This window comes from Phaethon aethereus, assembly GCF_964289735.1.
Source record: "Phaethon aethereus genome assembly, chromosome: 4".
Classification (NCBI taxonomy): domain Eukaryota; kingdom Metazoa; phylum Chordata; class Aves; order Phaethontiformes; family Phaethontidae; genus Phaethon; species Phaethon aethereus.
Genome location: NC_138578.1, coordinates 80789375 through 80803526, shown reverse-complemented (window position 1 = coordinate 80803526; position 14152 = coordinate 80789375). Strand labels below are relative to the sequence as shown.

General features: G+C 37.7%; 1 protein-coding gene across 3 annotated transcripts in view; it reads left to right on the top strand.

Moving 5' to 3' along the window:
• CTNNA2 (catenin alpha 2) overlaps positions 1–14152 on the top strand; it is a gene marked incomplete at both ends in the record, with an annotated part of 469340 nt that overhangs the window by 419041 nt on the left and 36147 nt on the right. For all 3 annotated transcript variants that reach the window (XM_081998803.1, XM_081998802.1, XM_081998801.1), the window contains 3 exons: positions 1581–1732; positions 8576–8689; positions 12701–12882. In XM_081998803.1, coding sequence (XP_081854929.1) covers positions 1581–1732; positions 8576–8689; positions 12701–12882 — 448 coding nt within the window. The remainder of the gene's footprint in view (positions 1–1580; positions 1733–8575; positions 8690–12700; positions 12883–14152) is intronic.

Here is a 14152-nt window from a genome sequence, read left to right as displayed (position 1 = left end):
TTATGCAGATGTTCTCCAAACTACCCTTTCCTAATTCAGGTCTGTTGCACTTACTATTAATTATGTTAAATACCTGACTACCTCTGCTATTTAGGAAATTCAAGACAGAAATTTAAGGACCCTAAAAATTAGGGTTCTTTTTCTCCTTTTCTGTTGCCATTTTTGCATCTCTATCTTTACTTGTTTTATCATTAAGACCTTAAATAATTTTTCTTTTATTCTTTATGTTTATTTGTTTTCATTGTCTTTTTAATGATTGCTTTTTGATTTTCAGGCTAAAGACTTCATTATGCAATCATATTAGTCTCCTACTACATGTATAAGTGTTCCATTAATTAAGATAATTTGATATATGCATTTATTAATACTCTTTCCAAAACTTCCAGCACTCTCGAACTCCTTTTCTACTTAACATGTTTCCCCTCTGCCTAGCAATATTTCATTAATGTTTACTTTTTTAAAAGTCTGTTGACGCTGTTCACTTTGTCCTGTTTCTTCCAATATATCCCAAGCACTTATTGCACTTATTGAACATTATCTGCATGAAAGATACAATTCTGTTCTTTCATCTGTGTACATGAACAAAAATGTGTGTGTGTATATATATATGAATATATGTTTGTATACATATAGGCAGAACAAACAAGCTCTGAATAGGTATATTCCTTTAAAGGGTTCCCCTTTAACATCCAGCCAGTAGTACTTGAATGCCAGAAACAGAAAGGTTGAGCTCGTAGTTGCTGCAAGTTGTTTTTTGAAATGTAAACTAGTCTTGAATCGTGTTTTTCTGTGTTTTTACTTTAAATCACTGATTTGCGGAGCATTTATCTTTCCGCATATGCGATACGCAGAAAGTGATTATACCTTCAAAGAAACCCTCTATAAGCTTTGAAGAAAAGCCTCTGGTTGCTTCTTAAAAGAATGCCTTTAAACTATTTACATAGGTAAATAATTTCTTTAAGATATAAAAAAAAACTCATACCACAGTTTATCATACTGTTAGCTAATATCTATGGCTGGTTTTTGTGTCATATATGTAATGATAGTGAAGAAACAGAATATACATTTATGTGCCTTGATAAAAGCAATTTGCTAGATTTCGCATTCTCAACGTGTTTCGTCCCTTATACAGTTACTATTATTCAATATGAGGTAGACTGCAGCTAGTTATCTAAATTAGTAGGAATAATGGTTACATTTTGCTTTGATCATTTGGTGTAAATATGTACCACGTTTATTCCAAGTTGTAAAGGTTTTAAATGTACTTTGCTGATAGCTCAGAGAGTTTGCAGTCTTTTAAAAGTAAGTAAATCACACTTTTTAAAGGAAGTTTTACATTCTTTGTTATGCAATTGAAGGAGAGAATATGAAGATGGCTATTTTCATGCTGTCAGAATATGTACCGGAGTTCTGCATGTGTAGAGTCGGTACAGACCCACGTCATGAGCCCTCCTGGGTCTTGAAATTGTAACAACAGTATGTACCATGTCTACTGGAAAGTATTTATGCCCAAAGGCAGGGGGAAAATGTTCACGAAAGAAGGTGTCTAATCTTACTGCCTTTCATTTTGCTTAATCTAGTTATGCCACGTTTTGCTGAACAAGTTGAGGTTGCCATTGAAGCTTTGAGTGCGAATGTCCCACAGCCATTTGAAGAGAATGAGTTCATAGATGCCTCCCGCTTGGTTTATGATGGAGTTCGTGACATCAGGAAAGCTGTTCTGATGATAAGGGTATGTAAGGCACCTGGAAAATAAAAGTTGGGACTTACTAGAAAGTGTAACCTTGGATGAGAGGAATATAGAAACTTCGTGGAATCAACTTTGTTTCACAATAAGCCAGAAAAGCTTGACATTGAAACAAAAGCATGTGCAGCAAAAAAGAATTTGTAAGTAAAGAGATGAGGGTTTTTGGGGGGAGGGACCACAGTTAATTAGTTAATCATCTATGAAAAGATTTGATCACAAATGCCAATAGATGCAAACTTCATTACTGTTTCTGTGGTAATAGCATTAATTTGCCAAGATCTTCAATGTCTGTGTAGAATTTTGTTGGTTTTTCTTTTCCTAATACATCTGTGCTGCCTAGGGTATGAGGTAAGTCTGGTTAAAATCTAAATTAGTAAATTGTCTTGCTGCTTTAGTGAACCTCTGCAGGGATGATTTTGAATGTTTACTGAGGTAAGGAATGTGTCATTTCAGCATTGACTAACCAGTTGATTCAATTTGCTGAGGCATCTTTACTTATTTGTTTTTTTTTTTAAACAAACACAGAACAACGTAATTATTATTAGGCTATATGTGTGTCTTGCTAGTCTACAGACAAAGATTTTAAAACAAAACAAACAAACAAAAAAACCCAAACAAAACCCACAACAAACCAAACCTGGTTTGGACATCTCTTCAGCAATTGAAACTCTTATTTGAAAACCAAATTACCTTGAATCCGCCCCAGTGAAAGCCATGTACGAATAAAGCTGTGGTGAAAATCACAGAAAATATTTACAAAGCCAATAACAGTGCTAAACCAACAACTCATCCCTTTGAGCAAACAGGTAACATACACTTGTGGTCGTGAGTATGGTATGGCACTGATATAAGACTTCAGGCAGTCGGAGCACTACAAAATAGCTTCATTGTCATCATCTGTCACTATGTATTAACTTTTACACAAAAAGCTTTTGACAGGCTTAGTTTTATAACTGCAGAACATAAATTCCATTCCCTACCCGCTGCTAATCTCAGGTAGCCTGATTTACAGTCATGACTGATGATGGGGGCAAACCCACCTTCTTTTCTTGAAACGTTGGGGTATTTGCAACTCTTCTGCACTGGGATGGAAATAAAAGAGCTGCATAGTAAAAGATCTCTGTTTTTCCTTTGATTATCCAGTTCCTTAGTCTGTAACACTACTTTCCAAACTTCTCTTAGGACAAGAACCACTTCTAAGCACAGTTTAATAATTTGTAGTCTCCGATGAGTAATTTTAAATTGCTTCATGAGACATGATCATCAGGTGCGATCTGCTATAGACCCATGATTTCCCATCCCCTACACAGAGTTCCGGCTTCCAGCATCCGCTGTTCATCAGAGCTATCTCAGAGAACTTGCCATGAGACTCTCCATACTGGGCGAGATGCTTCTGCTAAGCACAAAGCACCATTTTAAATTCTGGAGGCACATTCACTTATTTCGTTGCTGTCGTACTGTTATATTAACCACTAGCTTGGCAAGTTGATCAGCATGCAGGCTTTGCAGTCTCCTTAGAAACATCCCAGGTTACTTCTGCAGTTGGGTCACTACTACTTTCCTCTCCTTGTATGATATGAGTTCATGAATCCTGTTTACCCAGATTAGGAAGATGTATTTTTGCATACAGACAATTAACTTATTTATGGAGCTAAATGTAGTGCTCCTTACCCAGGCAGAGAGTTAAAGGACGTAAATGAACTCATTATCCTTGTGTGTTAACTGGGAAAATCCACATATATAAACTTATATAGACCAGAGTCTGCTGAATCAGAACCTTGTTTTCTGTAGAAAACAAAATTAGTTTCAGTCTGAGACACTCTTTAGCGTTCCCATCTGGACATCTTACATTGAAATGGAATGTATAATTAAAGGGTAAGCGTTAAACTATAAAAGGCAGGCTTTAGAATATTTTTTTCTAATAATCTATTAAAACTCATGCACACCTTTAATTCAGGCTGTAAAACTTCTTGCAGAATTATTAAAAACAAAATAAAACAACAACAAAAAAAAACCCAAAAACTTTGAAAACTTTTTATAGCACCTGACACAAACAATTATTTTCAAGCAATAATTGTTCATGTGCATGCCATGAAAGATTGAAATTATCTGAGATGATTCTCTCATTTCATGGAGGAAATAAAGCCACTTTTTAAATTAATTTTTGTTGGTGTTATTACTTTTAGCAAGCTGAAGGAAAGGGGAATAATTTCTGTTCTTCTCTTTTTCCCTTGAGAAAGGGAGATTTCATTGTCCCATTGGAGGAGAGAGACTCATTTTTGCATTGGGGACTATTATTATGATCTATACAGAAGGAAAAAACCCTTACACAACTTAGGAGGAAGTAAAAGTAAATTTAGGAGTATAATTATAGAACCTAAAAATAAGATAGAAAATAATAACTTAATTCCGACATCTTTTATGTTACTGCAACAGGATCAAATTATGCTTCGTTTTTTTCATAGCTACTTATGAAATTCCCTCAGTTATTACACAAACACTTGCTACAGTCAGGAAGAACCACAATGGCACTTTTTCTCATTCCTATGTATCTCCGAGGCCAGTCTTCTCTCTTCACGCGTGGCCTTTGCTTTTGGCAACCTGGCTGTTAGCTGCATCTGCGTTAGCACTACTGTTCCATTTCTTTGGCTCAGGAGTGCACTTTTGGAGCCAGCCTCCAGTTGTTCCCTCTTGCTGTGTTTCAGTGCATGTTACAGAGTAGGCTTAGAGCACACAACTTGATTCTTTGGTGTGATCCTGGAAGATGTGCCTTAGGAGTGTCTTAAATCCACTTCTATCATTAAAGTACCTTCAGGCCATGGGAGCAGACTACAGTGAGCCTGGATAAAAATGAAATGAGGGTAGTGCAAACGGTCCTTAGCACCAACTGTTCGAATGTGTGAATCCTCTTCTACTCTTCCACGCTTGTGAATGTAGGCTTAGCCGTGATCACCTGTGGGGTAGCCGCTGTGGTGAAATCCAAAGTGCTGCTACATCTCAGATTCTCTAGAAAACTAGACTTGGTGCAGAATCCCATAATCTTTTTAAATAACCTGCCTTCAGAGGGTGCTATGGGGTTCATTGTCTACCTTGACTGCCTGTTGCTTCTCAGGTTGAATTTAGTGTTAGGTTTTACTCTAAATCATTAAACGTTTGAAGACCTGCTGCGAGAGAGGTACTCGGTCTTTACCGCTCAGATGCTGTTTGCGGCACTTGAGTCTCTCAGGCTGCAACTGCCTTTGTACAAAAGCAAATGTACAGAATAGAATGGAGTTGAATAGAAAAGCATATTATAAAAGCTTTTTTTTTTCTCCTTAGCTTTTAGAATTAGAGGATATTTTTGTGGTAAAAAAATGGAGGAATAGCTTTTCAGTCCATCTTTCCTCTTGTTACAAGTTTAGCTTGTCTCGGTGTTTACAGTGCTGAAATTCTTATAATTGCATCTTACAATTTTTAAGTGCGTACAGCACTATAGCATAGTAGGGTTTCTATCTTTATCAAGTATATTTGAAATGGTGAAATATTAAACAAATAACATTTCTAAATCTCCATATATATGCCATTTTATGATATAAATGCATAATTCACATTTTTATACTGCCGTTACAAAGGTAAAACAAAATTATATTGATGGAAGATATTTTGTTTACAGCAAGATCTTCAGTCCAGCAGCCAGAGAGATAGTAAAAAAAAAAAAATTCCAATGACTGGAAGCTGAAAGTCACCAAATTCATATTAGAAATAAAGCATGCATCTTAAAACAGAAATTATATATTTACTGGGTGATTTATCCAGGATTGTGAAAGAATCTTCTGCACTGGGGGAATTAATCTGAATTTAGATGAATGAAATGAAGAATATGCTCTATGTGTAGTAGAGATACTATGTATTTGAGAAAAAAAAATTAGTCCTGGGAAGTCTTATGGCCTGTGCTACAGATTTTTTTCTGTTGCAATCGATGAGTTCCTAAAATCTACTAGTTTTAAAAATTACTCTAGTTCTTCCTGCCACTGGTGGTTGTCCAAGTTTTGTTTGGAAGCTGTCTCGATCTCAAATCCGTGTTTCCTATGTCTGTGTGTCTGTAGACACTGGTGTCTGCAAGACTGATTCAGTCCTTCTGTCTTCCAATTCAGATAAATAAAGTTCCAGACTTTGTTGTCTTGGAAACTTAGTTTGAAAACCAAGGTCCTGTTAGTTGTTCACAAAAATTAAGAGTTGTTATGGTATATTTAGAAGGCCCTGCTAAGAGTAAAAATCTTTAAGTCAAGGTACTTCAGTATATTTATTTTTTCTCCTTTCTGTCTAAGCAAATAGGAGACCTTTTATATATGGACTGCAAGAGATCAGGTAAAGTAATGGTGCAGGAGTGAAAAGCGTGCAACATGTTTGAAACGGCAGCATACAGATAACAATTAACTCCTATTCTTTTTAATGAAACATGTAGCTATTTTTAGAAGAAAGTAAGGGTGTGAAATTCTCCATGCTTGAAGAATCTGAAAGTTAGTTTTGAATTAGATCGCACTTGTACAGAGAGGAAACACTGAGATTTCTTGTGTTTGTAGTATATTATTAACAGTTGCATTAACTCGTCCTTTTGGTTTGCAACACATTTTCTCCAGGTTCAACATCTATACCCATTAAGTTTCAATTCCTAAAGACCACAAATTTCAAGATTATGAATGTCAGCCAGTAACAGCAATAGTTTTTTCCTGAACGTTTCTTTAAGAATAAGTCCCTGAAACATAGAATTTTCAGAGTATTTTAGGTTTTTAAGAGGTATCCTGGTGTCCCTACTGGTTACAGTGTTACGATGTAATATTTTGAATATTATGGCCTTACTTTACCACAAGTCTGACCATGAAAGCCTGGGAAAGGGCTGCACATTACCTTTTGTAGTCTTGTCTCTAAAAGCGGAGACGGAACAAAGAGAGAAGTGTATACTTGGGGGGAAAGGGTGCTGGTTTTACAATGACCAATGCAACTGGCTAGTTGCATGGACTTAGAGGATGGGGAAGCTGATTTAAACCAGCCAGCTAGTTTATGAAGAAGGGACTGAAACTCTCCACCCTGTTCTTACTCTTCACAGTAAATCCTAGGCAGATGAAAAGCTGAGCCCTACGATATGAAATACTCTCTCTTACTCAGGGAGTTGTATGATTCTCTTAGTAGCTGGTTTGCTTATGGCAGATTTTAAAGTCCCATCCTGCCCTCAAGCATCTGAGCAGAGTGATTAAAGGTGATTGGAAAACAAGACCGTTGGACATCATACCGATGGATACCAATCTTTCTTTTTTTTTTTCTCCTGTGGCAGAAAGACAAATTCATTTTTTCACCTAAACTTCATCCTCTGTCTATCCTGTTATGTACGCTATTTGTACATGCATCTTTTCAGAGATGCAGCCTGAGTTTCATTACTATACTGTCATACTTGGTTATTTCTTCCTTCAGCGCTCAGCATCAAAACACGTATTTAATTCATACTCTTTAAGCCAAATGATGATGAATGTGTTTTACCCTCCTCATCATGTGCACTTTGCCACGTGGCTAGCAAAGCAGCTGATTTTCCATTACAAACAGTGATGCGCACTTCATGTTGGAAACCAGGCTGTAATATAAATATCTCTACATTATGTTAGAGGGTTTGGACCAGTTCCTAGTGACTGAGCATCTTCAAGACAGAGCTGTAATGACAACTGGCAATGATTAGCACCACTGCTAGCAAACTTGACGTTGCCTCCAAGCATGAAATCATTTCTTCTGTAGTGGTTGGCCCTTTAGGTTAAGACTGAGGTATCCAGTCAGGTGAGGATTTCTCCACACAGTTACTGTGATCTTCTTTTTCTACTACCGCTATCAACAGAAGCTGCTCATAGCCAAATTGTTGTATTAGATGCTATTCAAACACAAAACGGAATATTGTCTTCCTTCTAAAGCCTATTGCTGTTTTTTGACCATCTATATAAAATATAATACTAAATAATGATTTTAAGTAGGCTCTTTGGCTCTCCATATATACATAAGGTAATTTTTTTTGCTCCTAATTAGTTGCTAGAAGGCGAAAATACAAAATAAACAGATCCATCAGTTATCTTTTTTTGCCCCTCCCTGCAACAGTTTAAATAACCTGAAGACAGCACGTACATAACTAGATTTAATCAATCTGCCCAGACACCCTCACACCATTCATAGCACTAGCAATAGAGATAGCGTGGTTTTGCTTTAGGGGATGTGGCAAATTCCAAAGGTCTGTATCTGAAAAGAACCATGTGAACCAACAGCATAAAGCAGATTATAAACTTTACATTTGCTTCAAAACTGGTTGACATAATTTACGTTTTCTTTCAAGGGGAAACCTCGTACTTGCTTTGATAACTTTTTCTTCCAGGATGTTAGTTATTTTTTCCCAGGTATTTACTTTCTCCTTTGAAGATCACGTGGAGATTCCAGTAATATAATAGTATTGATGTCCATTTATATACGAAGTAACATTATTTTGATATACTACATTCCAGTTGTTAGTATTTCCAAAGGATATTTGTTCCTGGAACTGCATTCATCATTTTAACAGAGTTAAAAAAATTTGCAGCAAGGTAATGATAAATGCCATTTCTAAAGAAAACTAGAGCTGAAACAACTTAATTTTTAAGACAATTCAATTTCAGTCCTTGACTGCTTGGGCAGACAAGTTAATTTCAAAAGAAAGAGAAACAGTATTTCCTGGGCAGGTAGTCAATGAAATAAGAGCCTACTGTCCATAGGACTTTGTCTGTATCCTTACAATCTTGTCATCTCCTCTCCTTTGCGATCTTTCCGTGTTTCTCTCTCTAGACCCCTGAAGAGCTAGAGGATGATTCAGACTTTGAGCAGGAAGATTATGACGTTCGCAGCCGAACAAGTGTTCAGACTGAAGATGACCAGCTTATTGCTGGCCAGAGTGCAAGGGTGAGTACAAAACCCACGTACTACATTAAGTGACTGTATAGCTACAAACAACAATCTGTGCCTCAGAAAGCAAATACAGTGATTTCAAATCTTCAGGGTCACTTAAGAAAGGACGCAAGTAAGTTAAACCAGGCATTTAAAGTTTTTTCATGTCTCACCTATTCAAAAAGCACTTCTTTAGGCTTATGGGATACCTTGTGTCAGCCCTTTGCTCCAGCTAGTGCTGTAGGAGAAGGCTATGCAGGTTTGGAATGTGCTGTAACTGTGGGAGCAGTTAGCTAATTAAAAAAAAAAAAAAAAAGGCAAAACAAACTTTAAAAATCCCATCAGTGCACCGTGTGCTGTATCCAGAGGAATCTTACATTAGTCATGTTTCCCAGTGTGCAAACCTGTCAAGAAGATCTGTTTAAGCTACCGAGAAGTCCCTGTAATTTAATTGTAATTGAAGACATTTGTAACTGAGTCAAAGTAATTTTACCAGGGTAATTACATCATGATAAACTTGAGTCATTGTGATTTGCAACCTTAGCTTGGGCATGGGGACTGCAAATTAAGCTGATGTGTGCTTCAGGGGTCACAGGTGCTGGAAAAGTGAAATTTGTTAACACTCAGGGTTGTGCCACTCTCTGATGGGTTTATCTTTTACTACATAAGTTGCTCAGCTCGGATTTTTTTAAAAAAAAAAAAAAGGAATTGGGCGTACTGGTGTGGATGAAAAGCTGGACAGGAGCCGGCCATGTGCACTCGCAGCCCAGAAGCCAACCGTGCCCTGGGCTGCCCCCAAAGCCGCGTGGCCAGCAGGGCCAGGGAGGGGGTTCTGCCCCTCTGCCCCGCTCTGGGGAGACCCCCCTGCAGTGCTGCGTCCAGCTCTGGAGCCCTCGGCACAGGAGAGACATGGACCTGTTGGAGCGGGGCCAGAGGAGGCCCCAGCAACGCTCCGAGGGCTGGAACAGCTCTGCTGGGAGGACAGGCTGGGAGAGCTGGGGGGGCTCAGCCTGGAGCAGAGAAGGCTCCGGGGAGACCTTCCTGCAGCTGCCAGGGCTGAGAGGGGCTGAGGAGAAGGATGGGGACAGGCTTTTTAGCAGGGCCTGTTGCCATAGGACAAGGGGTGATGGTTTTTAAATAAAGAGAGCGCAGATTTAGACTAGATATAGGGAAGACATTTTTCACACTGAGGGTGGTGAAACCCTGGCCCAGGTTGCCCAGAGAGGTGGTAGATGCCCCATCCCTGGAAACATCCCAGGTCAGGCTGAACAGGGCTCTGAGCAACCTGATGTGGTTGAAGATGTCCCTGCTCACTGCAGGGGGGTTGGACTAGATGGCCTTTGAAGGTCCCTTCCAACCCAAACTATTCTGTGATTCTATGAAAATATATTTGACAGGAAAGAGAGTTTAAAAAAAAAAGCCTTACAATTTTCCAGCAGAGAACCAGTGAGGAACTGGGAATTACCTGAATTATTTTCACAGCTGCAGTTTCTTCTGATAGTGCTGAAAGTGAAGTAATGGACTAAATGAGAAGCATCCTCCACACACACCCGCGAACACTGCAGCAAAAGCTGGCAAATGGAGTGGTGACTTCTTACCTTGAATTCTGAAAGAGGATTTGTAGGGCTGAGAACCTGAAGACCAAAAGGCAACAGTGCTTTGAAAATCCATTCAGAGGACCAGGAAGGAGGAGGTTTCAGCTTCTGCAGGAAGACTCACAGTATGTTAGGGCTCGACACAAACACTTTACACCCTGAAAAGAAACAATAGAGTAATGCAAACCTAAATGAACCTTACTTAGAGGTATGGGAGGAATGTGAAATGTAGATACAGTGGAATGGGCAGAAGTTTTTTGCTTAACCTAATTTCCTTGAATATTGAATACAGATGGTAAATAAATCATACCATTATCAGAAAAAGCTGGGTTTCTATTACTACAACCCAAGGGCAAAAGATTTTGTCCTTGCGTAGCAGGTACATATCATATCTATCATTAGCACCTAGATGAAGAGCAGATGGATTGCCAGTCCCATCCCAGGGAGCTGGGTGGCCAGAACTGGCACTGAAAGCCATGCAGTCAGGAGAATTGCAGAGTGGTACCTGGCTGGATACCTTACCCTGAGAACGATGACAGAACTCTGTTCTGGATGCAACTGACTATCTTTTGGGGATTTTTATGTTTTAAAGAGCATAAAGTCCTGTTTCATATATTCAAAGAAGCGATTACTAAAGTAAGTCTCGGGTACAAAAGTACTGAGATACAATGCACCTATTACATAGTCTTTTTAATTTTTTTTTTTGTTACATCTTGGGTTGCGTAGCATATCATCCTTTCTTGATCTGAAAACCAAGTAAAGACCACAGTAATATTTTTACTAAGGCTCTAGTTCACCTAGGGACTTAAGTGTCTTAAATTCTATTACATTTATTGCAGTTATTATCACTGCTCTGCTCAAAACCTTCTGCTTTGATCAGCTACACACTGTATAAACATAATATATTATAAAGACAGTCCCATTCCTGAATAATGTAGAATGCAGTATGTCACAAGAAGCAACAAACGATGAAAACCTAAAATGAAAACAGATTAAGCAGAAGCAGCCCAGCCCTCGGTCTTGAGTGACTCATTGAAATGAGTCTGTTAAGCAGAATAGTGTCTTATTTGAACCCTTTCTGTAGAAAAGCTGGATTTTTATTCGTGGAATGCAATGGATTTCTTTAATGTGCTTACTCCATAAAGCTATTAGTATTTCTGTAGAAGGACTGGTGTTGGTCTTCAATAGAAATAAAACTTGAATATGAGCTGCATTTGCTGTAGGATACAGCTTCTTTGAAAACACGTCAGTGGCTAGAATAGAAATGTTAAAACACTGTATAGCAGTTTAAAGGGTGTGCAGATGAAGCTGCCCACAGAGAGGAACCACATGCATGACACAAAGATTGGCTTTTCAAGTTTTACTACTCCTACCTTTCAGTTAAAACAACCTTCTTGGTGTTCTATGTGTATTTTGTATATTTATTTATTAGCTTGACTTACACTGCATTTTTCTGTGGAAAGACTAATATGCTAACATTTGAAACTGCTGAGTTATATTGATAAGGCCTAATTAAAACTCATGAGTTGAATTTTAATTTGATTAACTTGCAAATTTCTCATTTTCTGATCTACTGTTTATAACCTTTTTTAATTTCACTTTTGGAAAAGGTCAATTATGAATTTTTAAAAGCCAAGAGCATTTTAAGAATATGTAGAGAAAGACTTCAGCTGATTGAAAGTGACATAAACAAGAAAAAATGTAATGACACTTAAATATGTGTCACACCTCATTAAATGCATAATGTGGTCTTCAAAATCCTTTAAGCCAATTAGTAGCTCAACTTGGAAATCATTATTGGAAGTGTCCATTTGATCTTCAAAAGTAATTATTATAATTTTGACAATATAGGGTTTTCTTTTTTTTGGTGGGGCAGGGAACTTTTTCCTTTGTTGGTAATGTCAAGGCAAATTAGTATTAACCTGTGTAGTGTCTTTTTGCATATCTTCCAAGAGACGCTTAGACCGCTAAATATTGAAAGCTGCATTCATTACAATTCACTACAAATGTATTAACTTGCATGTCATAACTTATTTTAGTGTTGGGTTAGGCAGAAAACCTCTATTTCTGACAGAAAATGAGACTGGGAGAAATACCAGCAATTCAGTCTGCCTTTTCCCATAGATTTCATACGCTTTGTTTTCCTGAAAATTAAGATTTAAATCTTCCTGTATAGACCCGTGAACAGTCTGTATATCGTGGCAGCACATATATCATTTTTAAATTCTTGAAGGTATAAGACGAGCTACAAACATCCTGTGAATTTGTTTTTGCCCATCTTAACAGAAATCTAATGTCTACTGGATTTTGCTTGGCATCTTCAACTCCCATAGAAAGAAACTAGAAATGGTCATGCTGTTTGAACCACTGGCAATGTATATAGTTTCTGGCTTAATTTTTTCATGCCCAACATCTCCCATTTTTTCTCCAGGCTATCATGGCTCAGCTCCCCCAGGAGGAGAAGGCTAAGATTGCCGAGCAGGTAGAGATATTCCACCAAGAAAAGAGCAAACTGGATGCAGAGGTGGCCAAGTGGGATGACAGTGGTAATGACATCATTGTGTTGGCGAAGCAGATGTGCATGATTATGATGGAAATGACAGACTTTACTAGGTAAGACAAAGTAACCTTTGCTGAGGACTTCTTCAGACATCCCGCATCTTTACTTCTCGTTGCAATTTATAGCCTATTGAGATGATGCGCTGGGTTTTGCGGGATGCAAAGCCAGGTAACGCTCCCCATACGTAGCAGGATGGGTTGTCTCTACACATGGCTAGTCTGGATATTTCCCCAAATGGGATTAATCACGTAAAGTTTTTGTCCTATTTGTGAATCTGTTTTATTTGCAAATGATCTTGAATTTCAGCAGTAAAGATAGTCTGACCTTACAGACGCTCAACTGATATTTCGTTTTGTGGACATCTCAATGCACACGCCTCTCTGAACGTTCAGGATTTCAACACAATTTGTGTCAATCGAAAATAATGGCAAAACTATTTATATAATTCGGAACAATGAACTTCTTTCCAAAAAATCCCAAATGAAATAAAACTGTTTTGATCTAATACTTTATTGGAGCCTGTCAGTAATGAATTTTTTTGCTTTCTTTTCTTTTTTCTATGGATATCTTGGTCTTTTCTAATTGGAAAACATCAGAAGGCCATTCATTAATGATATCATATAAACAGGATTTTTTTTTTTATATATAGTCATATTGTTAATCACGCCAGGGAGAACATTTTACAAGATACTTGGAATTACAGATCACCAGAATAAATGAAAGGTTTTTCAGTGTTTATTTTTAATGGGAGTTCAAAAGTTTAAATGGTATTTATCAAAATGTGATTAGACAAAACTGGACAAAAATATTCATGTTTTTCTTTGGAAATAAAATAAGACATCCATTTATTCATCTCACCGAGATGCTAAAATAGGTTTCTTAAACTCCAGATGATCACATGCCTTGTCTCTGGAGCCTTCAAGCCATTTCAGAGGAGACAGTCTCTGCATTGACAATATAGGGCTCTCACATACCTATGGATAGATAGAGGAGAGTTGTGTGTATAAATCTCATTAATTTGCAAATAACTTGACTTTTTGCACTTGTGTAGTTAGTTAATTGGTAATAGGCAACAGCAAGAAAGTTTGCATATAGGAAGTTTGCTTACTTTAATAGATTACTGCTTTACTTCTTTCCAAGTAATTATTCTTTCAGCTTATTTGTTTTTCTCTCCATTTGTGCTTTTACAACTATTCTTTTTGCAGCAGACTCACCACTCCTGTATACCAAATGACAGTGTAGAACCTCCTGTGAAGGGTGATACTTTAAAGGAAACTGAATTACTTTTGTATTTGTATTGTCTTTGGGTCTCTGATCCTTCTG